At 58.5% G+C, this 14013-nt stretch overlaps 3 protein-coding genes across 3 annotated transcripts; 2 read left to right on the plus strand and 1 right to left on the minus strand.

Moving 5' to 3' along the window:
- Positions 1 to 1100: 1100 nt before the first annotated feature.
- Positions 1101 to 3731, plus strand: ColSpa_07219 (acetyl-coenzyme A synthetase; the record flags this gene model as incomplete). Its single annotated transcript, XM_049273431.1, has 5 exons — positions 1101 to 1167; positions 1672 to 2834; positions 2889 to 3149; positions 3204 to 3608; positions 3666 to 3731. The coding sequence occupies 5 exons, from the start codon at positions 1101 to 1103 to the stop codon at positions 3729 to 3731; spliced, it is 1962 nt and encodes a 653-aa protein (XP_049129388.1).
- Positions 3732 to 9441: 5710 nt separating this feature from the next.
- On the plus strand, positions 9442 to 11953 carry ColSpa_07220 (disintegrin and metalloproteinase domain-containing protein B; the record flags this gene model as incomplete). Its single annotated transcript, XM_049273432.1, has 2 exons — positions 9442 to 9508; positions 9561 to 11953. The coding sequence occupies 2 exons, from the start codon at positions 9442 to 9444 to the stop codon at positions 11951 to 11953; spliced, it is 2460 nt and encodes an 819-aa protein (XP_049129389.1).
- A 706-nt stretch (positions 11954 to 12659) lies between these two features.
- Positions 12660 to 13353, minus strand: ColSpa_07221 (uncharacterized protein; the record flags this gene model as incomplete). Its single annotated transcript, XM_049273433.1, has 2 exons — positions 12660 to 12815; positions 12931 to 13353. The coding sequence occupies 2 exons, from the start codon at positions 13351 to 13353 to the stop codon at positions 12660 to 12662; spliced, it is 579 nt and encodes a 192-aa protein (XP_049129390.1).
- Between the last annotated feature and the right edge of the window lie 660 nt (positions 13354 to 14013).

A 14013-nucleotide genomic window follows, 5' to 3' on the forward strand; every position in this document is an offset into this window, starting at 1 on the left:
CAGGAGGGTTCGCAGGTGGTTCGGGGCAAAGGAAAAACGCATCAAACCCCGGCCAAGCGGTAACGGTACAGCGGTACCAGCAAGACGCGATTGGGACTGCGGAGCTCTGGCAAGGCATTCGCCAATGAGCATGGGCGGATGGGCTGAAGGAGGTTCCCTTTCCGCCATGCCTCGTCCCTTTGCTCCATAGCATCATCGGCCTGTGCTGCACCGTGGTCCATACCGCGCGGATGGAGCTCCTTGCCAGGGCTAGAATCACAGGAACTAGGCTCTCGCACTGCACTCCCGAGGGGTGTGGCCCAGCGCAGCGAGGACTGATGGAATTGTAGGTAGTGTGGTGAGGTGGCTTTTGTGCAAGAGTCACCACCCCTCTGGCCTTTCTTTCGCACAGAAGGACATCCCATCCAAAGTCAGGTACTCCGTACTCGGGGCGTGAGAGAAGCACCGTAGTGGCTGGCTCTTGTTGGACGTTGCTAGCAAAGAAGCTCGTCCAGCTGCTCTCGACGCGGTGCACCCCATCCCGAACAGCGCTTCCGGCTCGAGTCCACGTCCCAGTCCCGTCCAAGTCCCCATTCGCCCATTAAAGGCAATCCCGTACCCCGTCCAACTCGCGGTTCGGCCAACTGGAGAGTTGGTCTTCTTAATTACTACTCGCTTCCTCCTCTTCCTCACTTCCTTCACATCCTCTTCTTCTTCTTCTCTCTTCCACAATCAGCAACCACTTGTCTCCTACAACTCCATCTACGAATACCAACACAAACCCACGAGACCCAAGTCCAAGGTGCCCCCCATTGGAGTCGACTCTTGCTGCCGCTACCCGCTTTGCAGCAACGCTATCAAGGTCACCACGCGACTTTGAAACCCTCGTCCTCGAGAGTTGTGGAGAGTTGCGCCAGTTCTCCTCGAGCTTTGCGCGCCATCTGCCATCATAGCTGCACCACCAGGGCCGCTTCTCTTACGACAAGGACCAGAAAGACAGACCACGTCGAACGATTCTTCGTCTTAGCAGCGCCAGCGTCTCGCGAGCTGCCTCAGCAGGCCTGCACAAAGTACCCCGCATCCTTCATAAACGCACACAGCACGCACAACACCCCGCTACCATGACCGAAGCTGCAGAGCCACAAAAGGCCCCTGTGGTCGCCGAGGCCCACCTCGTTGATACCTTCCGTAAGCCCGAGAGAACCCCAATTTCCCTGTCTTGGTTTTCGGACGTCCTTCGCGCCAGAGAGCACCGAGTGGTAGCTCTGGCGCAAAGCCGGCCTCGGTCCATTCTCTTTTTTTGCCTTATTGTTGGGGACCATCATGGCTAACCTACCCCCAACAGATCCCCCCCAGAAGATGCTTGACAGTAAGTGCGCCGCCGCGTTGCAGACCCAGAACTGGACCCAGACGCAGCCCACCCAAATCCCGTCCCGTGGCCTGTCGGCGGCCAAAAGTCGCGTGAGGGGCACTGGAGATGGTCGTGGATGTGGTTGCAAGGGGACGTAGAATAGAGGGGCACCCAGCGTAATTGGGAGCTAGCGAGCTCGTCCCATTGGACATTGGCTAACAATTCCGTGTCTCTTCCCGCAGAGCACCCCAGCAAGCCCCACTTGAGCAGTGAGTCCTTTCCCCCCTTACCCCAAATACAACCATTGTCATTGGCTGACTGGAGCTCCCCTCTTGCTGCAGGTCTCGAGGAGTACCAGAAGCTATACAAGCAATCCATCACCGACCCCAAGGCCTTCTGGGGCACGCAGGCACGCGAGCTCCTGTCGTGGTTCAACGATTTCCAGACCGTCTACTCCGGCTCCCTGGAGGGCGGTGATAGTGCCTGGTTTGTCGAGGGCCAGCTCAATGCCAGTTACAACTGTGTCGACCGTCATGCCTTCAAGGACCCCAACCGCGTCGCCATCATCTACGAGGCCGACGAGCCCGGCGATGGCCGCAATGTCACCTACGGTGAGCTCTTGCGCGAGGTCTCGCGCACCGCCTGGGTCCTGAAGCAGATGGGTGTGCGCAAGGGTGACACCGTCGCCATCTACCTGCCCATGATTCCCGAGGCCATCATCGCCCTGCTCGCTTGCGTCCGTATCGGCGCCGTCCACTCGGTCGTCTTCGCCGGGTTCTCCGCCGATTCCCTCCGCGACCGCGTCATTGACGGCAACTCCAAGGTCGTCATCACCACGGATGAGGGCAAGCGCGGCGGCAAGTTGATTGGTACCAAGAAGATTGTCGACGATGCCCTGAAGCAGTGCCCCGACGTCTCCCACGTCCTGGTCTACAAGCGCACCGGCGCCGATGTGCCCATGACCAAGGGCCGTGATTGGTGGTGGCACGAGGAGGTCGAGAAGTGGCCTTCCTACTTCCCCCCCGAGCGCGTTAACTCCGAAGACCCCCTTTTCCTTCTCTACACTTCCGGTTCTACCGGCAAGCCCAAGGGTGTTATGCATACCACTGCAGGCTACCTGGTCGGTGCCGCTGCCACCGGCAAGTACGTGTTTGATATCCACGAGGGCGACCGCTACTTCTGCGGTGGTGACGTTGGCTGGATTACCGGTCACACCTACGTTGTCTACGCCCCTCTGCTGCTCGGTGTGACGACCGTTATCTTCGAGGGCACACCCGCCTACCCCAACTTCTCGAGGTACTGGGACATCATCGCGAACCACAAGGTCACCCAGTTCTACGTTGCCCCCACCGCTCTTCGTTTGTTGAAGCGTGCCGGCGACCAGCATGTCAAGGGCGACATGAAGCACCTTAGAGTACTCGGCTCCGTCGGCGAGCCCATTGCCGCCGAGGTCTGGAAGTGGTACTTTGAGGTTGTTGGCAAGGAGGAGGCCCACATTGTGGACGTAAGTGCAATTGCAGTTCGGTGACATTGTTACACAGGGCTAACGCCACCATAGACATACTGGCAGACCGAGACCGGCTCCAACGTCATCACTCCCCTAGCTGGTGTCACGCCCACCAAGCCCGGAAGTGCCTCGTTGCCCTTCTTCGGCATTGAGCCCGCCATTATCGACCCCGTTTCCGGCGAAGAGATTCACGGCAACGACGTCGAGGGCGTCTTGGCCTTCAAGCAGGCCTGGCCCAGCATGGCGCGCACTGTCTGGGGCGCTCACAAGCGTTACATGGACACTTACCTGAACGTCTACAAGGGCTACTACGTAAGCATCAGAACCCGTCACACAAGCAAAAGCTATCCACTGACAGTCTCGCAGTTCACCGGTGACGGTGCGGGCCGTGACCACGAGGGCTTCTACTGGATCCGTGGCCGCGTCGACGACGTCGTCAACGTCTCCGGCCACCGTCTCTCAACGGCCGAGATCGAGGCTGCGCTCATCGAGCACCACTCCATTGCCGAGGCCGCCGTCGTCGGTGTCGCCGACGAGCTTACCGGCCAGGCCGTCAACGCATTTGTCGCCCTCAAGGACGGCAACGAGGCCTCGGACGCGCTCCGCAAGGAGTTCATCATGCAGGTGCGCAAGAGCATCGGCCCCTTTGCGGCGCCCAAGGCCGTCCACATCGTACCGGACCTGCCCAAGACCCGCTCCGGCAAGATCATGCGCAGAATTCTGCGCAAGATTCTGGCCGGTGAGGAGGACCAGCTTGGTGACGTGACGACTGTAAGTTGCCATCTACCTTCTCAGTCCAAAGAAGTGTGTGTGCTAACCGGATGACAGCTTTCGGATCCTTCCATTGTCGACAAGATTATCACCATCGTTCACGAGGAGAAGAGGAAGAAGTAAATGCATGCTAATGAGAGGGGGGAGCAGTTGGAGATGTGATGTGATACCACAGGACAGAGGATGGACATGACAGGTACGACCGATCGGTGAAAGTACCGGCTTGGAACCCATGAATGGTTTGGGTTTGTTTTTTCTTGCCATATAGCGACACTTTTTGAAGAATGAGTCCAATAAAAAAAACATGGATAACCTATCCTTGCCTCCTTCCGAAGGTGACATTCAAGACTTGTCTTTGGCAATAGGCTGGCTTGAGAGCAGATGACGACGCAGACCATCAACCACCGGATCGGCCCGAACTCGAGCAAAAGAAAAGTCGGGAGAGACTCCGCCTCGTCGTTGGCTTTTCGGGGTCTCGTCTTTCCTGCCACCTGTCTTGGGGGGAAGTCTCATACGCGGAAGGGAGATGGAGCACAGCCGTCGCATCCCGGGTAATCGGCCATGGGCCCGGAGCCCCGGGGCGTGTCTTGCACGGCACGCCTGCACCTCGCTGACACTCGGATCCCTCCCATGCTCGACGTACGACCGAGACTCGGGAGCCCCCCTCCGGAGACCCAACGCTTCCGTTGCGGCTAGTTGGTGAACTGACCGCGGCCACTGTTGGTCACGGGCCGAGGATGGTTCAATTTTGTTTCCCTTCTCTGCACTACATTGCTCTGCCTCGCTTCGTTTTGCCTTTACCTCGCCTTGCCCATGCGTCTTGTTCTGCCGCCTTCTGCGCCATGGGCCGGGAGGCGCGCTAGCGGGGTTCCGCCGAGATTGTCCGCCGGCGTGATGTCTGGGGCACGGTCGATGGGATTTCAGCCATGAAGGCGCGCTAGGCCGGGCCGTGGGTTTCGAGGGCACGCCGGATGATGTCGTCGCGCTCAAAGGCCCCTGTGCCCTGGCGCAGCTGGCTCAAGTGCGGTTTGGGGAGTCGCTGCGCGGCGCGGCGACGTATACCTCACGGGGAGCGCAATGTATGGCGGGGGCTTTGCTCTGCACGCTCGGGTCGGCTGCTGGCGAGCATGGATGTGACTATCGAAGAGACGCGGGTATGGTCAGGTGGTGGCGTGGGCTCGTACGTGCCGTCGCTTGCGTTCCACGCAAGCGCGGCTCGCGTAAACCGTGTATACGTTTAGTCGCCCGGTTGCGCGGCAATTCACATATATCACGACTACATATTTCTCTCGTCTGTCTGCACGCACGGGTCTGTTTCTGGGAAACACGGCAGCGACCTTCGGGCGACGAATACGTAGGTTCGTTTGACGATCTGAATCTGTGAGGAGTGTAGGCGTTACGCTTGCATTTCACTCGGGTGTGGTTTGATATGGACGGGCAGAGAGCAGCAGCTGCGCAGCCTCGCCAGTGGTTCGACTCACAGATGTATCTCGGCCCGTCTGCGTCTACAGCCGCGGGCGAGGAAAGGAAGGGATAGACCCAACGCAAAAGGGTCTTCGCCGAAGCGTGTTGTTGGGAGAGCACTTGCACTTTGGGCTTGCTATTGAACTGAGGCTCGCATGTGGGCAGGCATGTTCGAGAACGGGAGAGCTTTCACGCCGGAGAAGCCTCGGTGTGCCCAAGCAGCCTCACGACGTGCCGTCGGGGCTGGAGTCCACCTTGCTGACCTCGCGGACGGAAGCAGACGCGGTTTGTATGCTGTTCATGAATCACGACCTGCAGGAACCTGTTCCCGCTGATGTTCTGGGTCGGTTTCTTCTACATAGTCTCTTAGCCAACCACATGTCTTCCCGGTGACAAATTGGTCCTGGCCCATCATTTGCAATCTTTTTGTTGGTCTGCTTTCTGCTTGCTAGGAGCATAGCCTCACTCGAGATGGTGGTGTTGACCGTAGCTTAGAAAGCAGAGCCCCCCCCTTCTATCGTCGTCGTCGTCATCGCGCTTCCAAGACGGGGGAGGCGTCGGGGCGTGTGAGGGACCGTTCATATGGGTCCGCGGATGGCTGAGCCATGGTTGGGCTTGGCATGTCATCAAGACTTTTTGCTAGAACAAGACTGAAAGTCCATTATGTCCGAGAGGCAAGAGGCGGGCGTATCAGTCACTAAGTGGGACTGTGGTTCTAGTATAGACAGTTTCTCGTTTCTGTTCTCTCCAAGCACGTGGCTGACGGCGCTAAAGCGTTGGTGTATCGGTGAACTCTACACTTACGCACTGATGAGAGGATCGAATCTGCGTGTGTGTGGCAAGACTGGGAGAGACCGCCGGCTTGTAACGCTGCTTTCTGAGATGGTGCGCAAGCCAAAGAGGCTAGAGGGAGTCGTGTTGTTGGTGTCGGGTTGTTAGAGCTCCTTGGCCGAGAGTTGAGACGGATGATCGAGATGGTGTGCGCACGGAAAGAGTCTGACGCCCATTCCTTGTGAGCTGACAGTTGGACTGCTTTCCCAAGGAGAGCTCGTCGTATCAAACAATCCATCTGCATGTTAACGTAGCTATGGTCCACTTGAAACCCGGCATCTACGCCCAACCGCCCTGTTCTAGCACGAGTCGCCGGCCTAATCACCATGTCACCGGCCGTCGTGTAATCGTCGGACGGTGCGCCAGGTCGAGGTCCTTCCCTTTCGTGAGCACTTGCTCTACAGGGAAGTGGGAGACGACATTCAGATGAACATGATCCCAGTAAACTGGGTGGTGGAGAAGAGAGGTCATATTCAAGCAAGCCTCCCCTCGGCAGGCGTCCCCACGGCCAAGGAGAGGGGAGGACGGCCCAGAAACTTGGCATTCAAGATTTGCGGCAAACGCAGTGCCGTGAGCGTTCGGAAGCAGTTTGATACCCAACGCGTGGCTTGGGGAGGAAGACTGGGGGGAGAGGGTGAGAGCAGACCCGGGAGGCCTCTCTGATACCGCTTCTTCATCAAGGCTCTCGAGGTAAGTTTGTCGATTATTCAGCGATGCAGAGGATCCCGCTAGTATGTTTGGTGGTTGGTCGTGGTGTGACATGCAAAGCCACCCAAAGGATGGGGTTGGACGCGCAATCCCGTGGACCAAATGCTTTGTTGATTTGCGCAGGTTCGATGTGTGCAGTCCACATTTGCATGTTTGTTTGTACTATGTAGGTACGGCTGCCGGACTGACGGTATCGGACGTAGAACGGCTCTTAACCCCGGTTCAGAGGGCTGTGAAAGGCAGGGAAGATTGAAGTTGGTCCCCTCTGGAAATCCAGAAAAATCCAGACCGTCTGATGTTTCTTGACTCGAGATAGAGGGGGCGATTGGTTCGGTCGATGCCGGGCAACTTTGAGTTTTCCTGACCCATCCACCCTCGTCCCTTGTACGCGGGAAGTCTGTCGTGTCTGATGCTTCGGCCGGTCCATTTGGGAGTCGGGTCATTGAGCTGAGAGACTTCGAGTTGAGATGAGCGTCAGTCCGTGTCTTGACGGGATTGTCTCAAATGCGGCGCAGCACGTAAACGGCGAAATCGCACAGTGATGAGCAGACTAGTGTGCTCATCATCAACAGAACCGTTTGAAGAGGTACGACGAGTCTCGAAAAGAGAGACCGGTGACATCGGAGAACAGATTGAGTTTAGCGGCCGCGACCTTGCAAGTCGCCCGTCAGACAACCTTAAGCCAAGCATGCTCAGCCCCTCCGAGGTTTGCCCCCCAGTTTTCTAGCTAACGGAGGGAGACGTAAGCTCACAATAAGCTTACCCTTGGAGAAGAAGCAAGACAGACACAAGACCATTCCATTCGTAGGGTATCCGTACCGACACACGCAAACTGACAGGAGGAGGAAGAAAAAGCCAAGATATGGTTGGCGTAGGTACTTCGGTACAGTCGAGGATCCACAGGTCTGTTGCCCAGAAACCGGGTCGTTTGGTGCAGTTTACATGGTGTTTAATCGATCGTTGCTGCATGAGCGTGTGTCGATGATTGTTGGCTCGGGTCCAAAGGGATCTCGACGTTTTCAGATCTATACAAAAGAGAGGGCAAACCCCTTCAGATTCCCGAGACTCCAGTCTACCTCTTACAGCATTCTCGACGAAACCACTTGGGAGCCCTGAGTAAAGTTTGGCTCATTGGCCGAGAAAGCACACACACCCTTTTGCCTCTTTGCGAACCGTCAATACCCTGCCCAGCGTGCCACTGGGTCCTTGAAACACCAAAGCCGGAAAGGAGGCGCCTGTCCAGACACAGGAGCAGAAGCCGCGACTAGGCCAAGTGTTTGGGGCTAGGAGGAAAAGGTACACAGCCTGTCGATATCGGCCGTCGCTAAGAATAGTTTACGTTTTGGGGGATTGGGATTGGATGCTGAGGGAATGTCAACCCAGTCTGCAAGTCGCTGACATGCTGCTTAGAACAGGACAGGACACCCTCAGGCCTTCTCAACCTCCCCGCTCCGTTGCCCCTCTGGGCATCCCTTCGCATTCGTGGTTCTCGACTGCAACGGCTCCCCCTTCCTGTCGTCGCTGCAGCCCAGACCGGGACAGTGTCAGAGTACTTTTGAGGAAGATCTTGGTTTTCCTTTCCCGATCGCTAGGGTCCCCCCTCGCGCGGAAGTGCACTGAAAAGATCTGGATTGATCTGGTGTGCGTTCTCATACGGTACGTTGGAGCGAGTTTATTTTCCTGCAACACTGAACCATTGCTTGCATATGTCGGTCAGCGCCATGAGATGAACTATCGTGTGAACATGACCCGTCATAGCCAGCCGGTGCCGGCGGGTGCGTCGGAGCTTCAGTGGTTACTGGCTAGTGTGCTGCGTACGCACCACAGCAAGCGGCTGGCCGGGTTACGGGCGGCGGGCTCCTCGGCACTTCTCTTTCGTCTATTTCTTTTGCCCGTGTCTACCAGACCAAGAGAAGCGTCACGAGAGTGCGAGCGAGCGGACACAGAGCCCGGCGTAGCGCCCGCGCAGCATTAGTGTTGGTCAACTGGTGACCCGGGGACAGGCGATGGGGGGGGGGGGGGGTCGACCGGGTCGCAGAATTCGAATGGCTTGTCAACAACTATACTAACAGTGAAACAGGGACGCAAAAGCCGAACCCTCCAGAGTCCAAATCTCACCCCATTTCGGGACAGTCGTTTACTTTACGATAGAGATCCTTACCGAGCCACTGAACAGGTGGGCCACTTTCGCAGGTCTGCCAGGCTTTTCTGCGGGTAGTTGCTGTGCAGGGTACCTGTCAGCACCTGATTAAGGTACCGGGGCCGTGTCCCAGCCCCCATAAGGATACTTCGCCATTGGTGTTGCCACTGCCGCGTCGCCGAGTAGCAGTAGGCCAAGAGCTACCAAGCTCGCCCAGCCCGCCTTTGGAATCCACAGCAACTTGAGCGCTCCAATACAGTTGGCCCACGCCCCCGTACCAAGAGATCGTGTTGCGCAATCCACCGTTCATCCGCGCGCACTCACTTCGCTGCCAGGAGACACGCCTAACCCCTAACGTCGTCCACACTCCCACTCGCACTCACTGCCACTGCCACTGGCGGCTCCAACTCCCGGACTTTCCACCTTCTTTCCCGTCCACCACCGCCACTTCTCCATTCGTTCGTTCTTGTTATTACTACTTTCCCCTTGTTAACTGCCCTTTCTTTCGTCATCTGTTGTTTATTCGCGTTTTGGGAAGAAAAGAGCTCCCCGGCTCCAAGATATCGAGGGTTTCTGGCTGGTTCACGACGACCACACGCAAATCCCCCCCTATTCGCAGCGCTTACGCAACACCACAAGTGAGAGGCCTCCTCGAGCCTCACCCCGTTTGCGGGGACCTCACCACACATCATGGTTTCCTTTCGGACCATAGCCGCTGCCTTTGCCGGCCTTGCTGCGTTTTCGCAGGAAACACTAGGTAACATGCCCACGGGATAGAGAGGAGAGAGTCTGGGATTAACGCATTGCAGCACACTCTACGCAGCGGAACCCGTTGAAGTACGTGACCGTCCTCGAAGATGCCGTCTTCCACTCCCCTTCGCAACATTGCCACGCCCTGTCGCACTTCGACCTCACTTTCGCCCTGCACGACAAGCAGCAGGAAATCCGTCTAGCGCTGGAACCGAACCACGACATCCTCCACAACACCCTGCAAGTGAACTACATGGGCAGCGACGGCAAGATCCACACCACAGAGACGGTCGATCGGTCGGAACACCGCGTGTTCCGAGGAAAGGCGTTTGTACGGCCCGAGGGGCGACCCGACGATTGGAGCCACGCCGGGTGGGCTCGAATCACGGTACACCGAGACGGCGCCAACCCCATTTTCGAGGGCGCTTTTCGGATTTACGACGACCACCACCGCATCCAGACCGGAGCCAACTACCATGCGCGCAAGCACCGCGAAGACCCCGACGCTCCGAGCAGGCAGAACCCCGATGAGTACATGGTCGTGTGGAGGGATTCGGACGTCATCGAACACTGGACCGACAGGGAGGACTTGAAGAAGAAGCGGGAGGTTTTCGGCCGGTCTTCGTGCAACTCGGACAGCTTGGACTTCAACAGCGACTACAAGCTCTTTGACGCACGGGATCCCGATCCTCTGCAGTCCGTGTCATCCAACTCTCTCTTCGGACGTTCCATCTTTGGGAGGCAGACGGTTGACGGCAGCACCGGCAACAACGGCGCTGGCGTCAACCTCGTGTCCACCATCGGACAAACCGCCGGCTGCCCGACGACGCGCAAGATTGCGCTGCTGGGTGTCGCCACCGACTGCACCTACACGGCCGCTTTCAACTCGACCCAGGCTGTCAGGCAGAACATTATCGATGTGATCAACTCCGCGTCCGAGGTGTACGAGAGCACCTTCAACATCTCGCTCGGAATCCAGAACCTGACCATCAGCGACGCCAACTGTCCCGGCCAGGCCAGTTCGACTGCACCCTGGAACGTTGCCTGCAGCAACAGCGTTACGATTACGGATCGCCTGAACCTGTTTTCCGCATGGCGTGGCAAGTCCGACGACACCAACGCCTTCTGGACGCTCATGAGCACCTGCGGTACCGACTCCGCCGTCGGCCTCGCGTGGTTGGGACAAGCCTGTATCGATGGAGCCCAGACCTCGGGCAGCGGCAGCAACAACGAGACCGTTGCCTCGGCAAATGTCGTGATCCAGACGCCGAGCGAGTGGCAGGTCGTCGCTCATGAGGTCGGCCATACATTTGGCGCCGTGCATGACTGCATGGACACAACCTGCAGCAACGGTGATTCCGACATGCAAAAATGCTGCCCTCTGAGCTCCGGTACCTGCGACGCCGGCGGCGCCTACATTATGAACCCTTCGACTGGCAGCGGCATCCGCTCTTTCTCGCCCTGCAGTATTGGCAACATCTGCTCTGGCCTCCAGCGTGGCTCGGTCAAGTCGACTTGCCTGGCGAACAACCGCGACGTAAACACCATCACCGGAAGTCAATGTGGTAACGGCATCGTTGAGGCCGGTGAGGAGTGCGATTGCGGCGGCACTAGTGGCTGCGGTAGCAACAGGTGCTGCAACCCTACGACGTGCAAGTTCACCACAGGTTCCAGCTGTGACCCGGCCAACGAGGACTGCTGCAACGGGCAATGCCAATTTGCCTCCAACGGCACCGTTTGCCGTCAGAGCACCGGCTCCTGCGATCCCGAGGAGACTTGCAGTGGTTCGTCGTCGACCTGCCCCAGTGACGTGCACAAGGACGACGGTGACGCGTGTGGTAACTCGGGCGAGGGCCTTACGTGTGCCTCCGGCCAGTGCACTTCTCGCGACCAGCAGTGCCTGACCGCCTGGGGATCCCGCACCAACTCGAGCTCGGTGTCTTCTTGCAACAGCGGCAGCTCGGACTGCATGATCTCCTGCAACGTGCCTAGTATCAGCAATGCCGCCTGTGTCACGATGAATCAAAACTTCCTCGACGGAACGTCATGCACGGGAGGCGGCAAGTGCTCCAACGGCCAGTGTAAGGGCTCCAATGCCGGTAGCGAAATATGGGACTGGATTCAGAACAACAAGGGTATCTTCATACCCGTTGTCATTGTTGTCGGCCTCCTGGTCCTCATAGTCTTGTTCAGTTGCATTTGCGGAGCGTGCCGGAGGAGCAGGAGCCGGACCCGGGCCAAGCGTCTACAGGCGGTTCCAGTGCCGCCAATGTCGAACGGCAACGGCGGGTGGAATGGCTACGGGGGTGCTTGGAGCAACCCCAACATCCCTCCACCGCCGCCGGCCGCGACCCGTCCTGGTGGCCCTCCGTCCTACCCGGGCAGCTACCAAGACGGGTACCAGAATGGCGGTTGGGGAATGAACAGGACTCAGAGCGCCAGGTACGCCTAAGGGGTGACCTGGACGGTTCAAGAGGAGGAACAGGGACAACGGTGCCTTGGATAGACCGGAATATTGCATTACTCGGCGTTGGTGGTGTTCTTTTTATCATGTTTCTGGCTCTCAAAAGCCCCCACCCGGGCTGGGACGGTTGGACAGTCCAACAATTGCATATCTGCACATTTTGCACGACGCTGGCCTCAATTTGGACAGCCGTCATCTATCTTGCGTGTAATTATCATGACGACTACAGTCAAATACCCTGCGGATACCTACCTACCTCTAGAGACGGTAAACAGGAACATAGCTTAGGTCAGCTGGCTGATCCGGTGCGGACGCCAGTGAGATCATCACTCACAATTCCTTTCATATATCGATATCATCCCTCGTTTAATTCATGTACTCCTGTGGAGTGGCTTGACCTGATGAAGCTCGTAATTGCTGTTGACACATGCGACCCCTCGATTTCGTTTCTCATTGTTCCTGACCGAAAAGAATAACCTTGACAGCGACCGCCGTCCTGAAGAGCAAACCAGTACCAAAGTCATCTGGACTGTCGTCGTCGACACGTCCCATTCCCAAACTCGATGCCGAGTACAAGTCCCAAAACTCCTATCCGTGTTGATTCGTTACCCCGAACCCGTCTTCCCGCAAACCGTACATCAAACGCCCCTGATACGGGAGATCTCAACCCGAAAGACCTGGATCGGGTCACGCGTCAGTGACGACCCATGCGCTCGCCGCCGGCGCTCCTCCGGCGCGGGTCCCGCCGCGAGGAGGGCGCGGCCTTGCGGGGGTCGGCCGGCTGGATGACCGGCTCCTCGTCGAAGCCGCAGAGCATGCGGGTGAAGTAGAGGCGGGTGCCGGGGATGCTCTGCGTCGCTGTCAGCAAAGGCTCGTGGACGACCAGGGACGCCCGCCCGTGCATGGTGTCGTGAGGACGGACAACAAAAGGGAATGGTGGTGATGATGGGAGGGGGGAAACTCACGTCTCCGCGACTACACGCGTACATGGCCAACCTCTCCGGGTCCTCGAGAACAGACACGGCCCAGAGCTTCTGCCGCCTGACCTCGTGCGAGTCGCCGTCGCCAACACCTCCCGCCGCCGCGCCTCCTGCCATGGCACCCCCGTGGGAGTGCCCGTGGCCGTGTGCCGGACCGAGGTGTCCCAGGCGGCCGACGCCGCCGCGCGACGGCGAGTCCACGCTGTCGAACTCGAGGTCCGAGTCCGACGGGCTGTCGCGCGGGGAGTACGGGTCCTTGCCGCGGGCCTGGCGGTCGCGCATGGCGGGCGTGAAGGACGGCGGGGCCGACGAGCCCGCCGCGCCGGGCCGCGGGGCGGTCGAGGAGGACGAGGAGTGTTGCGGGGAGGGGAAGTAGGGCCGCTGGGGGGTGTAGTAGGGAGCCGACATTTCGGGAAGCGCGCGCGGGGCGTGAGAGGCGGCGAGAGAGGTTTGGTGGTTCGAAGATGAGGCCGGAGGGGGTGCCTGTGAGATTGAGACGAAGGCGCGCCTTGTGGGGTGGGGTGAGGTGAGGTTATGATGAGAGCGGTGACGCGCGAAACAGCCGCTGCTTGCGCGATTCGTTTCCTTCACGCCGGAGCTCTCGAGACTTTCGCAAGACGAGACTGTGGGAATCCCTGATCCTTCTCCTTCTGCTCGCGCGGGCTCCTGTACGACGTCTCGAGTCGCGGAACAATACCGTTGACCTGGCCTCCCCTGGTGTCGGCCGCGTCGAGGTTTGGTGACAATGGGATTATCGGAATGCGCACGGGTGAAAAGGGTGCTGTCGGGGGGTCGGCGGGTTCGGTTTGACGTGGGGTGGTGGTGCAGACGACACGAGGGGCGGGGCGGGGTTTCGCGCGGTTGGAGGGGAGGAGCCGTGTGTGGCCCCCCTTCCATTTAGTGTCCTCGGATCCGATTCGACGGTTTGCCAGCGCTTTGTGTGCGTGATACCCGGCGGTGTCTTGGGCTCGCGTTTCCCGACCAACGAACCCCGCCCACCTTTTGGTCTCTTTGATAGATACTACACAAGCGTTCGGAAAGGCTGGCGAGATACCATGGGTTTGTGTA

The sequence above is a fragment of the Colletotrichum spaethianum genome (genome assembly GCF_022836535.1).
Source record: "Colletotrichum spaethianum MAFF 239500 DNA, contig18, whole genome shotgun sequence".
Taxonomy (NCBI): domain Eukaryota; kingdom Fungi; phylum Ascomycota; class Sordariomycetes; order Glomerellales; family Glomerellaceae; genus Colletotrichum; species Colletotrichum spaethianum.